The sequence below is a fragment of the Engraulis encrasicolus genome, chromosome 14 (assembly GCF_034702125.1).
Source record: "Engraulis encrasicolus isolate BLACKSEA-1 chromosome 14, IST_EnEncr_1.0, whole genome shotgun sequence".
Taxonomy (NCBI): domain Eukaryota; kingdom Metazoa; phylum Chordata; class Actinopteri; order Clupeiformes; family Engraulidae; genus Engraulis; species Engraulis encrasicolus.
The window spans coordinates 27,448,394-27,472,137 of NC_085870.1; the positions used below are offsets into that span (position 1 = coordinate 27,448,394).

The window sequence follows — 23,744 nt, forward strand, 5'->3', positions numbered from 1 at the left end:
TCTGTCAGACTCTGTACGGTAGCTCTGTCTCTAATGCTTAACAAAGACATGGCCCCATGGTTATAAATCAGCTGTTACGAATGGCAAGGACCAAGTTGTGATGTATTACTAAAAGTAAATGCCCTGTGCATTGACATAGTGATGTAGTACTTTGGTATTACCACAGTACAATGGTATTTCAGTCTTTTCAGTGACAGCCTTCCAGTGGTGTAACGGCATGCGTTAAGCCCTCACAGGTTAAGTGCTCACTCATGGAGTCTCCACTACTATATATACAGAATAAGGGTGGGCGATATGACGATATTAAATCGTGAATCGTGATATCGAGTACACGACAGTGGGGGGGGCAGTTCAGAGTGTGGTGTGTGTGTGTGTGTGTGTGTGTGGGGGGGCAGTTCAGAGTGTTGTGTGTGTGTGTGTGGTGATGGAGGAGGTGCAGTTGAGTGTGTGTGTGTGTGTGTGTGAGGGAGGGAGGGAGGTGGGTGGCAGTTGACTATGTGTGTAAGGGGGGGGGTGCTATTGTACATGTTTTATCAAATTGATTAATTAGTGGATGAATGAACGAGTGACTGTACATTAATATAGGATTAGGTATGTGTATGTATATTGCCTGTCTTCTTAGATTGAATGAATGCTTGGATGAATGGATAGGTTGTATTTTAAAACAACATTAAAACAGTTTTGTACATTTTACTTTAAAAGCCCTTCTAGGGATGGGCATTGGAAATTAGCCTATGGCTACAAATGCTATGATACTTATCTGCTAGGCTGCTGTACAGCCTACATGATGTGCATTTGTCCCCATTCAAATAAACCAGAACTGAACTGAACGATCGTCTCCAATCTGCCAAAGTGGAGAAATCGTATAGATTATCTTGCAGTGAGGATGTTTACTCTCTTCACTTTTATTCTTTACATTATTGTATTCCAATTGTGCACCCTATGAGAGCGTCATCAGTGTGTTAACATCAGTGGCTAGGGCTAGGGTTAGGGCAGTGGTTCTCAAACTTTTCTCATCATTCCCCCCTTCGGAGGGTCTGGATGCTTCCGAGCCACCAAACCCCCCCCACCCCCCCCGCCAAGCAACAGCAGTACTCGCACAGACTGATTTTACGATCGCTGCTTTGGGGACGTGTGTTCATTTCCTATGCTATTCAAATTCATGACAATTTATATAATGTTGGTGAGGGCTTAAAATATATTGCTTATTGGCGAGACAGGAAATATCAGATGTGTCACGCCCCCCCTGTGATGCCTCCGCGCCCCCCCAGGGGGGCTTGCGCCCCACTTTGAGAAACACTGGGTTAGGGTGAGTGTGTAACTCACTTCTCGCGTAGCCTCTGCAGCTCCCTCTTGATATCCGAGTCCTCCATCTCAGAGTCGTTATCGCTGCTGAAGTAGGACGACTGGTGGGCGGGACTACAGGCCACGCTGGCCCCTCCCATCGCCCGGCTGGGCGAATCAGAGCTCTGCACGCTGCTGCTGCGTCCTGAGCGGCGCAGGAAGGCCACCGCCCTCTTCATGAGGTCACTTCCCCTGCGCTCGGAGCGGGGGTGACGGCCCGGCGTGGCGGGGGCCAGACGGGCGGGACTGCTCTCCGCGCCCGAGTCTGAGGACATGAAGCGCCCGTGGCCGGCGTGCGTGTGCGCGTGGTGCGTGTGGGCGTGCACCGTCGTGTCCACGGGCACGGCCGTCATGGCGCGCGGCAGCGAGCCGCGTTTGGCGATCAGCGCCGGGGGAGGGGCCTCCAGGCAGAAGTCGGGCGGCGCGGAGTAGCGCGAGGAGGAGGAGGAGTAGCTGTGCTTGCGGCGCGTCGTGGCTCCGCTCTCGGCACTCACCACGGAGAAGCGGCCCACCGTGAGGATGCCTCCTGAAGGGGAGTCGAGACACTCCTCCACCCCCCCTCCACCTCCAGCACCACCGGCCCCGCTGCTGCTCCAGCTACGCTGCTTACGCTCCCCCAGAGAGCCCGGGGCGGCACCCATCATCTGCAGACACAACACACACAACAGATACATACAGGTCAGACACATACAATACTGCAATAGGACAGTCTCAAACACACACTCAGGTGAGACACACACACACAGTACCACGCCACACAGACACAGTAACACACACAGTACCACGCCACACAGACACAGTACCACACACAGTACCACGCCACACAGACACAGTACCACACACAGTACCACGCCACACAGACACAGTACCACACACAGTACCACGCCACACAGACACAGTACCACACACAGTACCACGCCACACAGACACAGTACCACACACAGTACCACGCCACACAGACACAGTACCACACACAGTACCACGCCACAAGTGTCATTCCACATAAAAAAGCACATAGTTCTACAGTATTCCACAGCAGTATGTACAGCACTAACAAACATCTGTCTGAAAATTGTACATCTGACATGGCCCATCATAAATGGTCTTGGAAGGGGAAGACATACAGGCAAGGCTTATTACGTGACTAGGATGACAAGGCAGGTACAAAAACAGACAGGTCAGAAGTTCAGCAAGGCAAGGACCAGCTTGTCATCCCCCGCTCCACACTACTGACCTTTGGTGACAGAACATTCTGCGTTGCTACCCCCACCCTCTGGAACAGTCTACCTCTCCACATCCGCCAAGCCCCCACACTGAATACATTCAAGAAGCACATCAAATTCCATCTCTTGACTGAGGCCTAGGGTCTTTAATCCTTCCCTCCTCCCTCCTCCCCAATTCCTTAGCCTCATCTGCTTTTGTAAAGCAACCTTGGGTTCCATGAAAGGCACTATTAAAAAAAACAAAGTTATTATTAGAGTTTCCGCAATTGAAAATAAAACCCTGTGTAGGCCTTGTTTACACGTTTCAAAGGCTTTTAAAATATCCTGAGCCTCTTGTTTACATGTAACAGAGTTATAGAGAATTTTGAAAAGCTGTTTCTGGATTATACTGGATAAGTGCAGGAGCAAATAAATCCACTTATAAAAATAAGCAGATAAGTATAAAAAGGGACTTAACAGAGTGAAACAACATTAATAAAGGCATGAACTCTAAAATAGTACTAAAATTACTCTAAAAATATCCTGCTTCTAAAATATGCAGCTGAAAACTTGCTCAAGACAGTTCATCTGCCTGCACTCAGCAGATCGCGTCCATAATCTAGCCCAGAATACTTTTTAAGCAACGTCGAGTGGCAACAACATTTATGACAGGTGCTTTTCAGATGGAACGACCTTTGGTAGGTATTTTGAAAAGATAAGTGGATAATGTTCCCAAAAACATTTTGTGGATAATATTGCTGAGCATGTCAATCGCTCAGCATGTCATCATCTTATTGCCTATTACCCCCTTGCTCCCACTACACTATTGTCCTTTGACTCATTTAATTTGACTCTGACAATGACAGATGAGGAGACAAAGTACCTTGAATCTCCTGGAGCTGGAGCCAGAGCAGGAGGTGGAGTGGGGCATCCCCTGTCTCCTGGCTGCTGAAGAAAGAAACACAGGCGTTAGATTCTCACACAGAGACACACAGGCTTTAGATCCTCACACAGAGACATGTGCATTATGTGGCATTACTTAAGGAAGAAAAATCCGCACTCACAAACTGCGTCTCATTATTTATTTATATTACCACCATGTCCAAAAAGCAAACGCGTTTCGGCTATCAAGCCTTCATCAGTGCGTGGTAAGTTTGATCCTTTTTATCGCTTTCGTAAAGACTTTCGTTTTTCCAAGAAGTTGAGCGTGTCCTTTGCCTAAACATTATGTGGCATTCCCATGTTATGGAAATTATGGTACAGTAAATATCAAATGCTGACATAAAAAGTGCACAATCTGCACATAAATACTCCTCCATGTGGCATTTTCCATTGGGCAATTTTTTGATGCACAAGACAAGTTGCCCAGATGAGATAACCTTTGACCTTTTCAGCATGGCGGAGAGTTTATTTCTCTCAAAAAATATTTTTGTAGGCAGCATATATCATTAATGGCAGGGGACATTTTAACAAGGCCACCAAATGTGAATCACAAAATGGTTTGACGTATGTTTGGCGGTTTCAAACATGCACACTAACAACATCATCATCATCGGCTCTGTTGTGTTTTATGTTACTAGGACAACAAACTTAAATAAACTTGAACAAGTATCATCTTCCCAATGTGAATGGCACATTAGTTACCGAGGTGTTCGTTATGTGTGTGTTTCAGAGGCCACTCACTATCATTTGTTACACTCACCTGCTAAACCAGAGTCACTGTGGATGCTCAGACTGTCCATCCTCTCAGGGATCTGAGGCTGGAACATAGATAAAGAAACACAAACTCGGCATTAGAAAATAGATGTCCTGTCTTTGAAATACATCACTGAACATCACAGTACACATCACTGTATACAGACAACATTTTAACATTTTGACATTTTTATAGGGTTCTGTCATAGGAAAATGCTTCTAAAACAGAGATAAAGGGTCTAATTGGAGATTCCTATTCTCATTTGATATGTATGATATGTGATATGTGATGGGCTTTTCCTCCTTGAACCATTATCATCTACTAGTGCCAGGAAATAATAATAATACTGATAACATTCTGATAATGGTAATAAAATTGTGTAGCCATTTTCATATAAAGCACTGAGCTCCGATTGCTTCAGAGCTTGTCAGTCGTTACCAGCTGCTCTCCAGCCCTGATTCGTCCGTCAGCCAGCGGTCCCGGCGTGCTACTTCCTGAGCCCTCCACCGCGCTCTCGGGCCCCGGGGGGGACTGCACGTATTCCGTGCCCGAGCCCGGCGTGTCGGCCACAGTGCCCGATGGGTACATGGGCGCGTACTCCTGGTACAGCCAAGTGGAGGAGAGTAGAGTAGAGTAGAGTAGAATCACAGAATTAACATTGAGAATTAACATTGAATTAATGTTGAATTAACATTGTGAACTGTACTGTAGTGTACATGTATATTCAAACAAAAAAAACAAAAAAATTCAGACCTGGTAGAGCAGGTTCCTCAGCTTTTCGTCCAGGGTCTTGATGGTGCTGTCCACGAAGCCCCCGCCCCCCCTGGCCCGGCCCCCCTCCCCGTCCGACTCGGCGGTGACCCCGCCTGGCTGGGAGAGTGCGGGGCTCTGGGGGAGCGACGGAGCCTTAGCACCACCCCCCGCCCCCGCCGCGGCCGCCCCCACGCTGGAGAAGGGCTGTTGCATCACCACGGAGGCGTGCTCCCGCTCCCGCTCCCGGTCCGACAGCGCCTGCGCGGCCTCGCGTGCGTAGCTGAGGTCGGTGGGGGGTGCGGAGGAGGTGAATGTGGGGGGCGGCGCGCTGACGTCCAGGGAGAGTGGCATCACCAGCGGGCAGCAGGCCACCTCCTCCACCAGGGAGCTGGCACAGGCGAGCTGCGCCACGTGGATGGGGGACGGGGACGTCATCATGCGCCCGCTCAGCTGGCTCTCGTCTACGGACAACGAGCTGCGCAGAACTGGGCCTAGGGGCGGGCAAGATGGCAAAAATGTCTTATCACCATTTTTGTGTAGCAACGAAGAAAACATGCACATCTGTCTCAAAAAGATTGGGTGCAGGATTGCAAGTCACATGACATGACAATTTTTGGATTTTGATTTTTTAAATCATGATCTTCCATCAAGACATAAAAAACAAAAACAGGCATTTTAGGGCTACAAAACTCTGTGATCAAATGTTAATGAATATAGTTGCAATTTCACATGTAAAAACACTATAACAAACCAAAATACAATCTATACAACTTCTCCACTTTCACTGATGGTTAACGATCCGCTACTCGTTCTAATTCTTCGAGATTTAATATCATCACACCCCTACCTGGGCCAGATCCGGATACCGACCCCGGCCCAGATCCGGACCCAGCCTGGTGGCCCTGGGCAACGTGGGTGTGGGTATGTAGGGGCCCAGCGGTGGAGGTGGTGATGCCCAGGGGGTCCTCTGTGCCGGGGAGGGAGGTGGGCGGCTGGGCTGGAAGGGCGGTGGAGGGCAGGGAGATGCCCAGGGAGAGGGATGCCAGCGGGTCAGAGAGGGGCAGGGGCAGAGGGCTGCTAATGCCCGTCACATCGCTGCCAGCGGAGGGTGGAGCTGATGTGGACTCAGAATCTGGAAGATAGAAGAAGAATAGTGGAACATTAGGAGAAAGTAAAAAAGAAAGAAGGTCTGTACACTGTTGCTGCTCCCAGTTTATTGTACACAATGTTTTGACCAGTCTGGTCTTTGTCAGGTGTAGCTAGGACCTTTCTTTTTTACTATCGCATTTAGTCCAGCACTTGTTCATTTGGATGTGCGCACGCTCCAAACGCTTACTGTGAACCTTAGGAGAAAGCACATGCTAACTGATGTGGCTGTACACCTTTCCATCAACACCAACCTTAGTATAACCTGCCCCCTATACTCTGTCTACACATTTTGACTTTTTACACTCTTGCTTCCTCTGTTCTCTGCAAATCTGCAGCTTTATTTCTGACCAGTTGCATAGATATAAACTGCTGCTATGTGCCATGTAAAGGGATGTGATGTTTTACTGTTCACTGTGTTAGTGTGTTCTTTAAGGTAACACTGTTTTTTTTGCATGTACAGTGCAAGCTATGGATGTTGGGGAACACTTAAAATTATGTTCATAATAAAAACCTTTCCGTGTTTCATCACCTTGTAACTGGCAACTTCCGAATTCACTTTGCAGCACTTTGAGCAATAACCACAGCTTATTTCACCAATTTGCAGTTTCAACAAGACATGAAAAAAACTATTTAGCTTCCCATCTGTTGGCTGACCTCAGAGGAAAAGCTTTTTACTGTAGTGTTGCTTTTAAGGCTTAGCCTACCTTGGAAGACATCAGCGATTAGTCAGACGTACCCTTAGAGACTGAATAAATCAGTCTGCACTCTAAAGCCTGTGTAAATGGTACATTTGGAGAATGTGGATACTGTGGCAATGTGTCGATGATAGAGAGTGTGGCAGCAGACAAAAAACTGTCTCTTTCTTACTCCCTCTGAACTATTTCCATTTTTTACCAATGGAACGGTGAGGCTGATGAGCTTTCGACCAGTGGGACACTTTTTCGCCTGCACCTCACTCAAACAACATACAAGGCTTACACAGTCACAGTCTGAGCGGGCTGTAAGAGGAGAATGGAGATCTTCACTACCTACATCATCGTGTCCTCTAAAGAGTGAGTCAGTGTTACCTTTTGAAGAATGTAAATGCTGTGTCTGTGGAACCTGGGAGTCAGTGTGCAGTTTTAAGGATATATTACTGTAACAGTATCATTGGAAAATGTGTATGATGACTAAATATATGGCTGGGTCAGGGCGTCCTTTACAAATAGTACATGTACTCTACCTTTCCCTTTAGAATATATCAATACTGTGTCAGTGTTTCATTTGGAGAGGGTGAATGTGGACTGTGTCAGTGATAGCTTTGGAGAGTGGAGCATGCTATGGCACCTTTGGAGAACGTGTATATATTATATAAGTGCTACTTTTGGAGAATGTGAATATTATCTCAGTGCTACTTTTGGGGTATGTAAATGCAACGTAAATGGCAGCTTTGGAGAACACGGATGTTATCTAAATTGTACGTTTGCAGAAAGTAGATGCTATTTAAGTGTTACTTTTGGAAAATGTAGATCACTGAATAAATGTGCCAATGGTGGCTTTAAACGCTGCATAAACAGTACCTTTGGAGAACACGGAGGAGGCGGCGCTGGCCCCGGCTGCATGGCTGCTGGTGCCGTCTCCGGAGTGTGCTGTGGCGCCCCCCTCAGGCTTGACGGTGATGGTGCCAGAGGAGTGGGTGGAGGCCGTGCCATCAGACGGGGCGTTTCTCCTGGCAGAGGGCATCTCCTCCACAGGGCAGATGATGAACCACCTCTTACCAGTGTGCAGCACTGAGGGACAGAGGCACAGGAGAGGAGACAGGTTAGATTATTACCAGCACCGAGGGACAGAGCAAGAGGAAGAGTAGAGAGTGAGAAACTTAGATCAGTACTGTATATTCACAAGAGTACAGGGTTTTGGCTAGTGCCAGTGTGCAGAACTGAGGGACAGATTGACTGGAGTACAGGACAGTAGCTAAACAATCTCTGGCACACAGGAAAATTGTTAGACTAGTGCAGTGGTTTGCAAACCTTTTCAGCGGGGACCCCTTTTGGACTTAAGCATATTTTAGGTGCCTCGCTCAAGGGCACTTCAGTCCTGGGTGGAAGGTGTAGTGTAGGGAAAGATAAGGGTTTGATTCCACCCTGTAACCCTCTGGACTTAAGACCACCTCCCTAACCATTAGGCCACAGCTGCTGGTATGGGACTAGGAGGCAGACTGACAGGAGCACAGCAGGTTGTTTGGCTAGGCTAATGGTAGTTTGAGGGAGTGATAGAGGTAGACTACACTGATGAGAGATCCACAGGAGAACAGGAAAGCGGTGAGGCTAATGCCAGTGTGCAGGACTGAGACAGATTCACACAGACACACACAGTGGTGAGACTGGATGACTTTTCACTGAATGTGTGAAAATAATTCACTGTTATTTATGTATTTATGCATTATGGAGTCAGGAAAATGGGCACATTTTTTTGTTAGTGTTGACACTTTCAGGAAGCATGTCAGTAGGGCATTGTAAGGCACAGTGACCATGTAAGGGAGTCACATACTACAGCAGGTACAGGTACGTACATCGGTGTCAGGTTCAACCCTACCCCGAAGCCACAACTGGCCCAGTAGTGTAATATTTTGCAAGTGTTACATAAACATGGTCAGACAGCCCAGACAGCGCAGGACAGTTAACACCTGCATTTCAGGTATTTAATTATCCCATATTTATTTATAATTTGTATGGCACATGCTTATTGGTACTTTTAGGGCTTAATGCTCTTGTTCCATTTTGTCTTTGTCATTTTGTGCATTTTTTGGCCTTTATTATTTCAGTATAGTATGAGAGTAGACAGGAAACGATTGGGAGAGAGAGATGGGGCAGGACCTGGAAATGACCCCGGCCGGACTCGAACCGGGGTCCCCGTGGCCATGCAAGCCCAAATGTGGGGGGCTTAGCACACTGTGCCACAGCGCCCCCACATTTCACAATTTGTCATTCAAGCCATTCATTGAAGCATCATCAATTCCCCACACTGAAGCCTACGACAATGAGGATTGAAAGGTCTGTTTCCTCTGCCAATAAGGGCATGTAATAAATGGATGTAATTTAATAAACACAATAAAGGAATATAATAAAGTCAAATAATGGATGGAATAAGTGTATTGGAGTACACACATTTACAGCATTGGAAGAATAGGGGTAAAAGGCTAACATTGGACATATACAGATAATGGGAACTGGGATGTAGAGAAAAGAGACGTGAACAGAGAAACATTGGCAGCTGATGTTGGGTTGTCATGTTACTAACCGTTCTGCTGGTAGACAGGCTGGGAAACTCCAGAACCGTTACTCACACCCTGAGGGAGGAGGAGAGAAGAGACGACAAAATTAAACAGGAGCATGAACAGAAGGGAGAGAGAGAGGGAGGGAGAAAGAGAGAGAGAGAGAGAGAGAGAGAGAGAGAGAGAGAGATGGGAAGGATGACCACAAGGGAGGGGTTGTCTAGCGAGTATGAAAATAAAGGTGTGAACAGGTGTATGCGGGTTGTCTGTAAGAATGAAAGGGAAAGGGACTACTTCTGTGTGTGTAGGAGGTAGGGAGATGCTGTGGGTATATCAATCTGCGAGTGTGAGAAAAAGTCTCCATTTCACCTGTGTGTGTGTGTGTGTGTGTGTGTGTGTGTGTGTGTGTGTGTGTGTGTGTGTGTGTGTGTGTGTGTGTGTGTGTCTCTCTATGCTTCAGTTGGTCCCCTCACCTCACTGCTGGTGTGTGTGTGTGTGTGTGTGTGTGTGTGTGTGTGTGTGTGTGTGTGTGTGTGTGTGTGTGTGTGTGCGCGCGTACATGTGTATGTGTGTGCGTAAATGTTCACCTCTCCGGTGGTGACAAAAGGTCCATGGCTATGCTGTGGGCTGCCCCCTCTGCTGTGTGTGTGTGTGTGCGTGAGTATATGTGTGCGTGTGAGTGTACGTGCGTGCGTGTCTATATTTTCACCTCTCCGGTGGTAATGGGCACATGGCTCTGCTGGGGGCTGCCCCCTCTGCTGCCGGCCCTCTCCCCCTCCGTGTCCTCGCTCAGCATGTCCTCCGCCTTGTCCACAATGTCCTTCAGCTGCTCGATGAACACCTCCTTCTCGATCAGCAGGATGAAGCCATTCTCCACCTACAGCACAAAGAACGCCATTACACCTGGAGCTGCGGGAGAGCAGGTTACTGTAATTATTACATGAATGGGGCTGGATACAGAGAGAGAGAGAGAGAGAGAGAGAGAGAGAGAGAGAGAGAGAGAGAGAGAGAGAGAGAGAGAGAGAGAGAGAGAGAGAGAGAGAGAGAGAGAGAGAGAGAGAGAGAGAGAAAGAGAGAGAGCGCTGAAGCAGCCATTCATTGCATTACTGCAGTACAGGAACTCCTTGAATGGCTACAGATGTATCGTAAAAGGTGTATCTCATCTAGATCAGGTGTTGGACAGCTGTACCATGTACGTCGCAATCTCCTCTGGTGCGTCTCCGTCCAGATCAAACTTGAAGGTCACCATCTTGTGGTTGTGAGTCTCCAGTTGGCACTCCACCATCTTGTCACCTGTGTCACACACCTGTGGGCAGGTCAGGTAAGACAAGGCAGGTAAGACACTATTCTGGTAAGGACTTCATTTATGAATGCTGACACCGTCTTACGTATGTACTTGCACTACATAAAAAGTAATCTTCAAAAAGAAATCTATTATGAGAGATTATGTCTGTGATGTTGATTTCAGCTATTGCTTTCTCTATTGCTTCCAAAGGATAATATCAACCATCAAAGTTGTTGTTTCGTTTCTTTGTGTACGTAAACAGCCCAGAACCTTAAAGGGGCAGTTCAGATTTCTTATTTTCTAATTTCTCTTGCTGTCCCTTTACATCAAGGGTTAACAGCTATTACCACTAAACTGTTATTACTATGCTCAGGTTATTTGTCTTTATAAATATGTACAGAGAGTTGATGTGAAAGAGCTCTGTCTCACATTGAGCATGCTGAGTTTGGGTTTGCTGGTCCTCTCCTGGCGGGAGCGTGTGCGAGCTGACTTGCGGTGATGTTTCCGTTTCCCGTCCCCCTTGCCGCCACTGGTGGTGCCCTCATAGCTATCACTCATCTCTTTGCCCGAAGCTGCGTCTGAGTTCACACTGTCACGGCAAAGAGTTCAAAGTGAGGAAGACCCTACTAATGTTTGCAAGAGAGCAACGCTACTCCTTCTAGGGCTGCTACAGTAGTAAGAACAATAATACAGTATAATACAGTAACAATAGTATTGTTTTATTTCAGCTCCCAACACTTAATCAAACAGACTTAATTTTCTCGTGTCTAACCCTAGATTTAGTTTCTTCATGTCAGATATCAGTGCAGCTAACAAGGTTTTTCTCTTATTGCAATCACGAGTCACATGCATCTTTTTAATCTGTATAAGTATAAGTATATGGTGAGGAGCATTAAAGCATTAACATCATTATGTAACCATTTCCCTTCTCTGGACTAACTCAACGGCTTGCTGCACCAACTGTGGCCATGTCCCTATCTGAGTCAATAGGTTTGTATAACCAATTATTATTTGCTCAGCAGAAGACATCATGATCTTATCATGAATCTACACCTCGAAATGGCCAAATCCCCTCAGTGTCAGAAAATATCCAATCTTAAAATATAATCTCAGAGGTCGTATTGGGATTATGGAGTCATGTGGTGTGAGAGGAATGTTTGTCTGCTAGGCCAGCTGGCGAGCCTGCCAGGAGGAAAAAAACTCTAATGAGTCATTTTTCAGCATGACTACCCACCTGTCCTTGGGATCGTCCATGCTGTGTGTGTCTGTCTAGTAGTAGATGAGTAGATGTGTGTGTATTCTAGGGCTGTAATGATATTGTATCGAACTGAGAAATCGTGATACACAGAGTCACGAAACTGTATCGTGATACAAAGAAGCAGTATCGTGATACGCCCCTTTAACGTTTTGATACCCATCTGCCCAGATGACCCAACAGCCACATGATATGAAGTGATAGTGCTTCCAAGCATCATCATTATAATATAGAAACTTTAAAAAAATATTTGTAGCCTCTTGTAACCTACTCTACCTTTGAGCTATCATAGTTTTTATTCATAAAGATTATAATGTTGGCAAATGTAAAATCGAGGGGTGTATCGAACCGTAGGTCATGAATCGTGATACAAACCGAATCGTGAGTTGAGTGTATCGTTACAGCCCTAGTGTATTCAAAATGAGTCTTTATGTGTGTGTGTGAGTGCGTACTTGTTTGTGTGTGTTTGTCCCTGGCGTCTAACAGAGGTGGAGCATAGGCTGCATTACTACACACTATTGCCACTGCTAATACCACAACGCACCTGTCATAGGCATAATTGAGGAGGGCAGCCTGCCTGTCTTGCATCAGCTCCTGAGGAAGAGACAAGACAACGTCAGTCTCATTCAGACTCTACCATCACGAGCTGTCAAAAACCCAATGCAACTCTCTCTCTCTCTCTCACACACACACACACACAAACACAAACACACACACACACACACACACACACACACACACACACACACACACACACACACACACACACACACACACACACACACACACACACACACACACACGTATTCTAATAAAAGTTCCAATAAAATCTTTTTCAAAAGCTATCGTTTAAAAAAAAATCTTACATCTCTACCTGCCACAGAAACTGAGAAATGGTGTAAGTGTTGACTATTTCGTGCAATTTTGTCAAGCCAAAATGGGTCAATAAATGGTAAAAAAAATAAACGAGAAATAATATTGTGCATTACCTCCTGCCCAGGCTCTGCAGTGGGCTGGGTGGGGACCTGCCCTGGGGGCCGACCAGTTGCAGCGCTGCCACTGTCCAGGCCGGCAGGTGCCAGGTCACTGTTGGGCAGGGTAGCAGGCGCATGGGCAGGGGGGCTGGGGGGGTAGCCCTGGGCTGGAGCACTAGCCGGCTCAGCCTCCTGCTCAGCCCTCCATGGAGGAGACTGAATGGAGGAGGCGGTGGGGACAGGGGGAGCGGAGTGCCCGGTAGCCTGGAAAGACGCCTCCTCCTGGGGCTGGGCACTGACCTCCTGGGGCTGTTGGGGAAGTGGAGGAGGAGGAGGAAGATGAGGAAGAAGGGGAGGAGGGCAAAGAGGAGGAAGAAGGTAGACAAATTGCCGTTTTAGCCTGCTGTGGTAGGTTGTAGAATAACAGCAAAACGTATCTCAGAAGTAACTCATCAATATGCCAAACTCCAACAAAATGTCAAGATAAAATAGCACATGCTAACAGCTGCTGTTAAAAAGCTAGCGCTTACAAAACCCGAGATCTACAGTGTTCGAAGGTAGTGCAGTGTCATTGGCAGTGCTTCGCAGGAGAAAAGTAAAGGCTTTGATCGGAGACTATGCCACACCTTTTAACATAAGTGAAAACTCAGCAGCAAGAGGTGCCAGTGGTGCAGTTGGGTGGTTGTGGAGCAAAGAGCCTAGAAACTAAGAGGGCCTTACTGGCCAGAAAATACAATTGGCAGAGATGAGGTCCAAAAGTACGGTTCCAGGAGTAGCGCCATTGGGCCCATCTGGCACCATTTTAGAGGGACAGGTACGAAGCGTCATTTCCATGGGTGTCAGTTCACCCCACAGCCTGATAGATAAAAGTACAGCCTTACAAAGGCAAAGTGCAGTAAGTACATCTTTTGTCAAAATTTTGTTTAGACTTACAATGGTCTCAGTAACACCGCTTTTATCTTGTGACAAAGCCTTATAGTCCAAATGTGTTCCATTTTAGAGATAGTACTATGTCAAATTTTCAGCAGCTGCAATATCCAACCACATACCAATAATTTTAAGGCGTTTTCCTCAGTTCAATATTGCTGTAGTTACTGCACTTTGCCTCTGTAGGGGAGAGCTGCAGGCCGAACCATCCATATCCTGGTACACACTGTCTGTGAACCAACGCTAAAACCAATAGAAGAAGTTACTTCCTCCCCCTGAAATGACGCCAATGGCCGTACTACACATTTAGGATGCGAAGAAGTAAGCCCTCTTTGTGCCTAGGCTCTTTGGTTCCGGATGCTGGTGCAAATTACCTGCACTGCTGCCTCAGCCAATCTCTGTTCTTGCTGAGAGAGGGAGGCGGGGCATTCTAAACTAGGCTGCAGGAGGGGCAATGGTGCAGCGGATTGGCCAGGGTAGAGTGTGGGAGGGTTTTCGGGTGGAGGGATGGGGGAGTAGGCGGGCTGCGGGTGGGGGGACGGAATCGGAAGGGCCATGGAGGGGGAGATGGCCATGGCTAGCAGAGGGATAGGGGGTGCTAACAGCTGCTGGGGCTGGGTCAGGGGGGACTGAGGGTGAGGGCTGCCCAGGGTGAGGCACTCGGGCTGGGTAGAGGTCAGGGGCAGAGTGGGGTGGGCCGGAACAGGGGCGGGCGAGTAGTAAGGGGAGACCGGGGGGGCAAAAGAAGTGGGGTAGGCAGACGACATAGGTACAGGGGAGTAGGGCATTGGGTCGCATCCCGCTGCGGAGACCCCTGCTGGCTGCACTGAGAATGCAGGGCTGGGGAACTGAGGAGGAGGGAGAAAAGAAAAGCTATAACACAAAACCAAACATAAGTGAAGCATATGCAAGTCAAACAACTCAATAGAGCAGAATAATCGAATGCAACTGAAGAGCTGAAGGAAGATACAGCAATCCCCATGTGCCCTTATAAACACACACACCTATAATCATCAAGATGCCACTGACACACAAATTAAGTGTGGCTAAAAGTAAATGTGTGAGAGAAGGAGAGCGAGAGAGAGAGAGAGAGAGAGAGAGAGAGAGAGAGAGAGAGAGAGAGAGAGAGAGAGAGGAGGGAAATGAGACTAAGAGGAAAGGCAAGACCAAGACCAACATAATGGGACTGGGAGAGAGAGATGGAAAGAGAAAGACAATTATAGAGAGACAGAGCGAAAGAGACATCAAGAGAGAGAAAAATAGAGAGAGAGAGAGAGAGAGAGAGAGAGAGAGAGAGAGAGAGAGAGAGAGAGAGTAAGAGTGTAAGAGAGAGAGAGTGTGTAAGAGTGTAAGAGAGAGAGATGAGGAGGAGGAGGAGGAGGAGAGAGAGGGGTGTAATCAGGAGGATTATATTAAGCCGCTGCAATAGACCTGTGTGGTTATTTGAAGGGGCTGCAGCAGGGGCGAGACGTGAGCTGGCTGTGCAGCAGGAGGGGGCAGAGTCTGAAGAGCACCGGGCATGGTGGTGGCCGCCTGGAGCAGTTGAGGAGGGAAGCTGTGGCCCTCTGGACAAACCTGGGTAGGGGAAGGGTGGTGGACACAACCCAGAGAGAGAGGGAGAGAGAGGGGGAGGGGGGAGGCAAAGGCAGAGACAGAGACAGAGAGAGAGACAGAAAGGGAGTATGAGAGAGTGATGAGAGGGGAAACAGAGGCACAGAGGCATAGAAAGGGAGGAATAATTGAGGAGTGAAAGAAAGCAGAAAGGTCATTGCTAAGGGCGAGTGGGTCATGTTTAGCCCAGTTATCAGTCTGAACACAAACCTGAAGGGGGTGGGCATGTGACTCTTGGAAAACAATATGATTGGGAATAATTCTCCGACCCAGTCTGATCATCTTACCGAGCCAGGCAGATTTACAGTAAGCTGCATGTGTACAGTAGGGGTTGGCTTCCAGATGGATGAATATAGAATTTATACTGCATGTTATAGCAGTTGATCAGACAGAAAGCAGTATGATTCAGCACTAGGCTGCCTGCATGCATGAGAGTTTGCCACAGGAAAGGACAAATAGCCAATGAGGAGGTGGCAATGTGTTGAGGAAGTGGGAGATGTCCAATCAGGGAAGGGCTGGAGGTGTTTGGATTGTTTCTGAGGCGGTTGGCTCTACCTGGGGCTGGAAAACTGCAGGGTGGAGATAGAGGTGGAACTGAGGAAAATAAACAAATAAACAAACAAACAAACACAGGGGAAGAAAACAGCCTAAATTAAAACCACATAATAAAACTCGCTCTCTGACAAAATCAGAGGAATTCAGCCTAAATCACAAACCACACACAACAACCCTGATATCTAAAATTAATAAACTCAGTTTATCTTTCATCACCCCACCACGCTGTCTCTCACACACAGTCACGCAGTCTTAGCGAGCCGAGCGCGGGCTGCAAGTGTGAATTATGGGCAAGCTTCCTGTGCCTCAAGGCTGTGTGGCTCACTCACCTCCTGTGCCATCTGAGGGTGCTGCTGCTGCTGCTGGCTGTGCTGCAGTGTAGGTTGTGGAGGGGTAGGATGGGGGGACGTGGGGAAGCCTGGAAGACTGCTGTGTTGCTGGCCAGGCGGTGCACTCAGGGTCGCGGTGGCGGGAGCAGACAGTGTGTGTGTCTGCACCAGAGATGCACTCGACTGGGAGAAAATGGACACTAAGGTTAGGCTAAGGTCATGGCAGGAGAAATACAAATGATGCTCACCTGCTATGTCACTCACAAGCATAGCTAGAGGACTGTGCTAACTGGAAAATACTTCAGCCTTACAAAATGAGAAGCAGGACTTGAATGTTTGGTATTTCTCTGTGAATGAAACAGGGATTAGAGATCTATTTAAAGACCATTGGGCTGCATACTCATTATATACACATTTGAACAGAGAGACCAACAAACCAATCAGCAGAGGAGAACTACAAAAGGAATCTTCTAATCCTCTACGACTAATGGAACATCAAAGAGGAGGGAGCTTCTGGACCGATGGCATTAAGCTGAAAGGTAAAAGGGTCTACTGTAGGTAAAAGCCATGCAGTCACGCTTCTCACTCTCATTCGACATCAAAGAAGGCGAGCCATCCACTCTTCCATCCAAGCATTCGTTCCACGCAAAAGAACCTCATCCATTCCATCCTCTTTTCCATCAATGGCGGAAGTGCTACTATCTCTACACATGAGGGAGAGGCAGGAGGGGAGCTGAGGGACACAGCTGGTCCTTCAGGATAAGACTATTATGCGTCAGGAGAGTCTTGCCAAGAGAGCTGAGCCAAGCGCAGTGGAGTGGAGTGGAGTGATGGGGATTGGTTGCTGATGCAAGCTGAGGGTTTCTGAGCAGCTGTCCACAGGAGCGGAGTACAGATAGACCTCTCTAATATCAATATCAATAACATACCAGGTGGCCAGACGAAGGAGGGCTGGGCATAGTTGATGTGGAATGAAGAGAAGCTGGTTGGCACTGGGGCACTGGCAGTGACAACACAGGGACATCAGTCTTGGGCACTGGCAGTGATAAGACAGGGGTGTCTGAAGAGTGGGGCATCGACTGCGATTTCAGGGTAGACCCTGGGTGCCTTCGGCTGGGCAGCAGCAATGATGTACTGGTGTGACGGCGGTGGTTGATGTGGTGTGGGTGGGCAGGGGCATCTGATGGCTGAGGAAATGGCAGTGAATAGACTGCACCACGGTTGGGCATTGGAGAGCTGGTTCTGCGATGGATGACAATAGGGGTGTCTGGGGTCTGGCGCACTGTCAGTGAGTGGGTGGTGTGGTGTGAGTTGGCAGGGGTATCTGATGGCTGGGGAAATGGCGGTGAATAGATAGGACCATCGGGAGTCATGGGTATTGACAGTGGCATCGTCTGCGACACCTGGGGTCCTGGCTGTTCCGGGTGCCCATGGTTGGGCATTGGAGAGCTCGTTCTGCGATGGATGGTAACAGGACTCCCGGAGGTCTGGGGCACTGGTAGTGAATAGACAGGGGCCTCGGAAGTCACAGGCACTGACAGTGGCATCACCTGAGACACCTGGGGTCCCAGATGCCTCACCAAGGACCCTCTTTCGGGCAGCACCGGGCTGCTGGTGCGGCGATGGATCATGACAGGGGCGACATTGGCCGTCTGGGGTACTGCCAACGAGTAGGCAGAGTAGGCATCAGAAGTCATGGGCATTGCCTGCGATGATGCAAGGAGTTCCGATTGCCCCGGATGTTCTCTGTCAGGCAGCAGCGGAGAGCGGGGTATCGTCTGCAATCCAAGTAGTCCTGGATTTGGACTCGGTTTTCCATGGTCAGGCAGCATCGGAGAGCTGGTGCGGCGATGGATGATGTGATGCAGCTGCCTGTGCAGCAGAAGGAGGTCAGAGCAGTCGCTCAGGCTGCGGGCGTTCTGGGCGGACAGGTCTAGCGAGGAGACTGGAGGGCTCTGTGGAGAGAGGGGAGTATGCGGGGACGTTGGGCAGCTGTGGACAGCTAGCCGGGGGTGGGAGGTGGATAAAGGGGGTGCTAAGTGGGACTGGGAGCTGCTGTGTGACTGGGATGACTGAGGGATGGGAGAGAGGAGGTTGGAAAAGGAGCGGGTGTTCCTGGGAGCACATCTTGCACCCTGAGCCAGCCGTGATGAGAGACAGCAGCGACAGAAAGAAGGAGGAGGAGGGAGTGTCGCTATGGAAATCTCAGGGGCGGGACTGAGAAGGCAATGAGGCGGGAAGGCAGAGGAAGCTGTGGAACTAGACAGTGGAATTGGACCTGAAGCGTAGCGGACAAAGTTGGAATGAGAAGAGAAGCGTGAAAAAGCTCTGGATTCAAATCCGACTCCAGTCCCGGGATTGACAGTCAGATTTCCCATTGAGATGCTGGAGCTGCATGGATCCAGAGAATGACACAAGCACGCTCCACCACCACCACCACCATTACCGCCACCACTCAGCTTGTCAAGGATGGAGGTGCTTCCACGTCTGAGGGGGTATGGTCCCTCATTAGCAGCCTCATACAACAGGTACTCCTTGAACTCACAAGGAATGCTCGAATGCCTCTGAGCAAGTAAGGGTCACGTTCAAATAAAAGAAAAAGGATCTTTTCATTAAAACTTTGTAGGGTAGTTATTACATCATAAAAGGTAATTGCGTTAAAATGTTTTTTTTATAGGAATATATAGATCAATTGTACAGATTAATTTCACACATCCTGCTAATTAAGAGGAAGAGATTGACATAATTAAATAATGTGTGGATGAATGATGGAAGAAGCAGACTTACAGGAGGGGGCTGCTGATAGCTGGCCTGGTGGAGCTGTAGAGAGGGTTGCTGGTAGGATCCCTGGCACAGCTGCTGCTGCTGTTGCTGCTGTTGTTGCTGTTGTTGTTGTAGTTGTTGTTGTTGTGCCACAGGAGGTTGCTGGTAGACCGCCTGACCGAGCTGCCCAGGAGCAGGCTGCGGTGGTAGGGAGCCCTGCTGCAGTTGTGTCGTCTGCTGCTGCTGCTGCTGCAAACCACCTGCATGATCCAGGGTTGGGACGTGTTGCATTGGTGTGGGCTGCTGCAGTTGAGCTCCTTGTTGTAGTTGTGCGACATGCTGAGCTTGACTGACTTGCGGCAGCTGGGGTATATGCTGCTGCTGCGGTGGAGCCACCTGTGACATCTGCGGTATTTGCTGCACCTGGGACACTGGGGGCAGCTGTGTGGTCTGCTGCGTCTGCACACCCGGGGGAATCTGTATCGTCAAGTGTGGCTGCTGCTGCTGCTGCTGCTGGACCACTTGTACTGGTGGAACCACTTGCATTGGTGGAACCACTTGCATTGGTGGGGCTTGCTGCACTGGAGCAGTGGTCTGGATTGGTGGAGCCACTTGCACTGCCGGGGCCACCTGCATTGCTGGAGCTGGTTGCACTGGCGGGGCGGTTTGCTGCTGCTGCTGCTGCTGCTGCTGCTGCTGCTGCTGGTAGGAGGCCTGTTGTAGCTGGGTGAGGGTCTGCTGCATGGGCGTGCTGAAGGTTCTCTGGGCAGTGGAGATGGGCTCGGGGAGCGACTGATAGGGAATACTGTGCTGGTTGCTCAACACGTCTGAAATTACTGCAGACCCAACACCGCTGTCAGCTGTGAGGCATGGAGGAAGAGAAGAAGAAAGGACGTAAACAAATACAAGACAATGCAAACAAGCAGGTAGTCTGACAGCCAGTATAACTGACAAAATAGACCACCTTGATTGGCATTTGCTTGTGGCAAAACAGCTTGTATACTGCTGTGTGTGGGTACAGTATGTAAGGGGCTATGTTTGCTTCCACTGGTACAGCTTGCACAATGTTAGAAGTTATGCTTACCTATGTTCACAACAACAATGCATTTGAAGATGAAAAGTAGCGCTAATGTTGGCTACAAATTCTGAATGCGTAACGACCCCTGTTGTTACCAGAATGACAATGACAAAGTTGTTACGAAAGACGGCGTATAGTGTAGCAGTAGTAGTTACGTTGTGTCAACGAAACAGTCCACATTGTGATGCTACACTAATAAATTCACACACAGCTGTTGATAGTGTGCACATGGCTTCAGCATGACTCTCCAGTCCCCACATGTGCTGTGACTGTGAACATACTGTATGCCCTCAGATGGTTCGTTGCTATGCTGAACAAAGGAAAGCATAGCTAAACACTCTTGAAGGGTTCTAATATTGTGGTCATATCTAAGAATGGCCCCTCACATGTTGTTAAACATGTCATATTAGGGTGGACATAGTTGAAGGTGAAGATTGTGCACATCCCAAGAAAAGGTGCAGGACAAAGCCTGACTGTGAAAGGTCCGCACACTTAAAATCCTTCTTGTTTTCTTTTTTTTATCTCATGGCTGGATTATGTTTCGACTTCAACAGTCTTCATCAGATTCTCTACAAACAGTCTGAGTGGTGATTAGAACATGCCTGGTCCTGGCATGCATTACCAGTGTGAACATAGTTAACATGGCTCCTGACATGTGTTGTTAGGCTGTTTTCATTGTCGACGCATGCAACGCAAGCTAATGTGTGTTAGCATGTGCAGAAAAGCATGCCAACATATGATGCAAGTATCTCCACTAATAACAATGCATGTAACACACAGCATAAAAAAGCAGGGATACGTTTTGCTATTCTGAGGGATGCATCGACTATGTAAGCCTCTTAATGTGAAAATATTTAAGCATGGCTGCTTACAGTATTGCTATTATAATCATAGTTAACATGGCTGCTCACATGTGGCAGTGGTGACAGCTGAAGCCGGCTCTTGCTCCGATATCGTGTCGTCCGTGTCTGAGGGCGCTGCAGAGGGGGCAGTCTGCGTCGAGAGGGCGGGGCTTACACCTACACCAGCTCCACCCCCTGGCACCTGTGAGAAGTGAGCTGCCTGATGTCCCTCTGCCGGCTTCTCGCCGCCTGCCTCCACCTCAGCTGCGGCGGCCGCCGAGATGATGCGCTCTCGTCTCCACTTGATGAGCGCCACGCGGTCGCGGATGCTCTTGCCCACCACCTTCACATCGCTGTCCAGGAAGAAGCCAGACTCCACCTGGAAGAGGAACATGGCATTGGTAGGATGGTGCACTGTGCACTGAAGGTGCACTGTGTAGGATGGTGGCCAGAGTAGGAATTGCTACCATGCTGCTCATTGAGACGGAGCTACCTATTGCCAAAATTGATCTTTTCATGAATATTTACTAAGTAATACACTAATATTTACTAGTATGAACAAAGTACAGTACATTTTGCAGCTAAAAATGTATATTTTTGGAAATTCAAAATGGCGGACATGGAGAGGATCCACCTTTTCATGTATGAAAACTGCAATTTTCCCAGTACTTAGAATTTGTTGTTGGTGGTAAGTATTGGTGAAAAAAGTAATATTTGTCAATGGGCAGCATAAATTCTGGGAAGAAACTGCTAAAAATATTACACAGTGCACCTTAAATACTCCCTTCACCATCTAGATAATAATAATAGTTATTTCTACATCACATTTCTATGTCCACAGTTGGAATGTGTGACATACAATAGGGTAGGGTTATGGTACTGGCTATATATGTAATGAAAATGTATGCAATATAAATCTGACCAATGGAAGAAAATATGCCCCAGCCTACAACAGCACCAGACGCACAAGTTAAAGTAGTGTTGTCTTTTTATAACTGCAGAGTCGCACAACATGATTTTTATTGCCCTACCACACAACCATAGTCTACACCCTTGTGTAGGCCTACTGTAGTATACTGAATGCTGACATGTAAAATCTTTGTAACACCAATGTGACGACAAAGTACACATAGACGATGAGTCATCTTTTTTGTGTACATGTAGTCATGCTAAAGCTACTGGTGAATGACTAGTATGTAAACATGGGATATACACACAGCAGCATCATCTCAGTAGCATCTCTCTAGTCATAGCTAATGGGATTAGCGTCCTGCTGCTGCTAAGCCTCTTTGTGAGGGACACATCCCCGCAAGAGATGCTAATTATGAGTAAAAGGTCAGGTGGCCCAGCAGGCAGCTATGAAATTGATCCCCCCCTCCCTCCCTTGCCCGGGCTCTGCCCCCCTACCCTACACTCCCCTCAGCCCCCCAGAACCCTCCAGCTATCCCCCACTGCCATGGGACCAGTGGATGGGAGATGTTAACCGTATGTTACATAACATCTAATCAAAGAGCCTCTCTTCCACGGAGCGAGCGCCGGCACTGGGCAGTATTGACCGATGCAAATGAGGGTAAATAACAGTGACAGCTTAGGCAGGCTGAAGTGGGTGATGCAGCTGCTACTGCTGCTGCTGAGCTGAACTGCTTCCATCTCCTGCAATGACCTCCCTTACCTCTTCTGGCTGCCATGGACACCATCAGACCCTTAATGCAGCTGCTACCTCTCTGCTGTTGCTGCTGCTGCTGCAGCCTCCTCTCCTCCTGCTCCTCCATCCCCTCTTCTAGCTATCATGGACATGATCATCTTTTTAGCAAAGAGTCCCACTATTATCGCCTTGTCAATATCACCATTTTCCCCATAACTGACCTCTTAAGTCTCACCCTCTGCCCTTACTACACGTACTACACACGATCAGACCATTAAATGCAGCTGCTACCTCTACTGCTGCTGCTGCTGCTGTTGCAGCATCCTCTCCTCCTGTTCCTCCATACCCTCTTCTAGCTATCATGGACATGATCATCTTTTTAGCAAACGCTCTCACTAATATCACCTCATCAGTATCAGTTTTCACCATAACTAATCTGACCTCTGAAGACTCCCTCTCTGCCCTAACCACACAGCTCTTCCTGTCAATCTCCTACTCCTTTCCATGTCAAATGATCCTTTTAGTTTACCCCATGTCATGTGTTTTCCCAAACGTCATTACCTACATTATGTGTATACCTGTTACCCAGTTATTAAGTATTAAGAAAACATTTTTAAAAATCGAATGCATTATTATTATTAGTAGTAGTAGTAATAGTAGTTGTAGTTCTATGTATGAGCACAAGGCAATGTTCAGTCTCTCTGTGATTGATTGTGGGTAAATGTGCTTGATCACTGGAGCATGACTGCAGCAATCAATATAAATCGATATCAATGAATATTATTGAATAAGCAGCAGCAAAGCACACCTGCAAACACAGCTGCAGAAATATATACATATAGTTATGTTCATATGCTATTACTAAATATGCTATTAAAGAACTAAATGTTATGCCTTGGAACAGAGTTAAATACAGATTGTATCATAACAACAGGGAAGTAATTCATTTTAGAATTTCTTGGGCTTCAGTTAAGATAAGGAGTTTGCATCATCACAACTGTGGGATAATGAGACAGCTCATGTACCAATTAACTATACGTGTATAATTAGAGTTTGATACTGATTGCATGATAATAACTGGGT

At 47.9% G+C, this 23,744-nt stretch overlaps 1 protein-coding gene across 1 annotated transcript in view; it reads right to left on the reverse strand.

Moving 5' to 3' along the window:
- wnk2 (WNK lysine deficient protein kinase 2) overlaps positions 1-23,744 on the reverse strand; it is a 59,699-nt gene that overhangs the window by 10,680 nt on the left and 25,275 nt on the right. The window contains exons 7-25 of the mRNA XM_063216635.1: positions 21,086-21,395; positions 19,247-19,956; positions 19,121-19,204; positions 16,334-16,516; positions 16,005-16,043; positions 15,270-15,413; positions 12,927-13,214; positions 12,482-12,531; positions 11,112-11,271; positions 10,587-10,703; positions 10,107-10,274; positions 9,424-9,472; positions 7,704-7,913; positions 5,843-6,127; positions 4,996-5,486; positions 4,681-4,842; positions 4,249-4,306; positions 3,430-3,491; positions 1,327-1,988 (exon numbers count right to left, since the gene is read on the reverse strand). Of these exons, the coding sequence (XP_063072705.1) occupies positions 1,327-1,988; positions 3,430-3,491; positions 4,249-4,306; positions 4,681-4,842; positions 4,996-5,486; positions 5,843-6,127; positions 7,704-7,913; positions 9,424-9,472; positions 10,107-10,274; positions 10,587-10,703; positions 11,112-11,271; positions 12,482-12,531; positions 12,927-13,214; positions 15,270-15,413; positions 16,005-16,043; positions 16,334-16,516; positions 19,121-19,204; positions 19,247-19,956; positions 21,086-21,395 (4,232 nt within the window). The remainder of the gene's footprint in view (positions 1-1,326; positions 1,989-3,429; positions 3,492-4,248; positions 4,307-4,680; positions 4,843-4,995; positions 5,487-5,842; positions 6,128-7,703; positions 7,914-9,423; positions 9,473-10,106; positions 10,275-10,586; positions 10,704-11,111; positions 11,272-12,481; positions 12,532-12,926; positions 13,215-15,269; positions 15,414-16,004; positions 16,044-16,333; positions 16,517-19,120; positions 19,205-19,246; positions 19,957-21,085; positions 21,396-23,744) is intronic.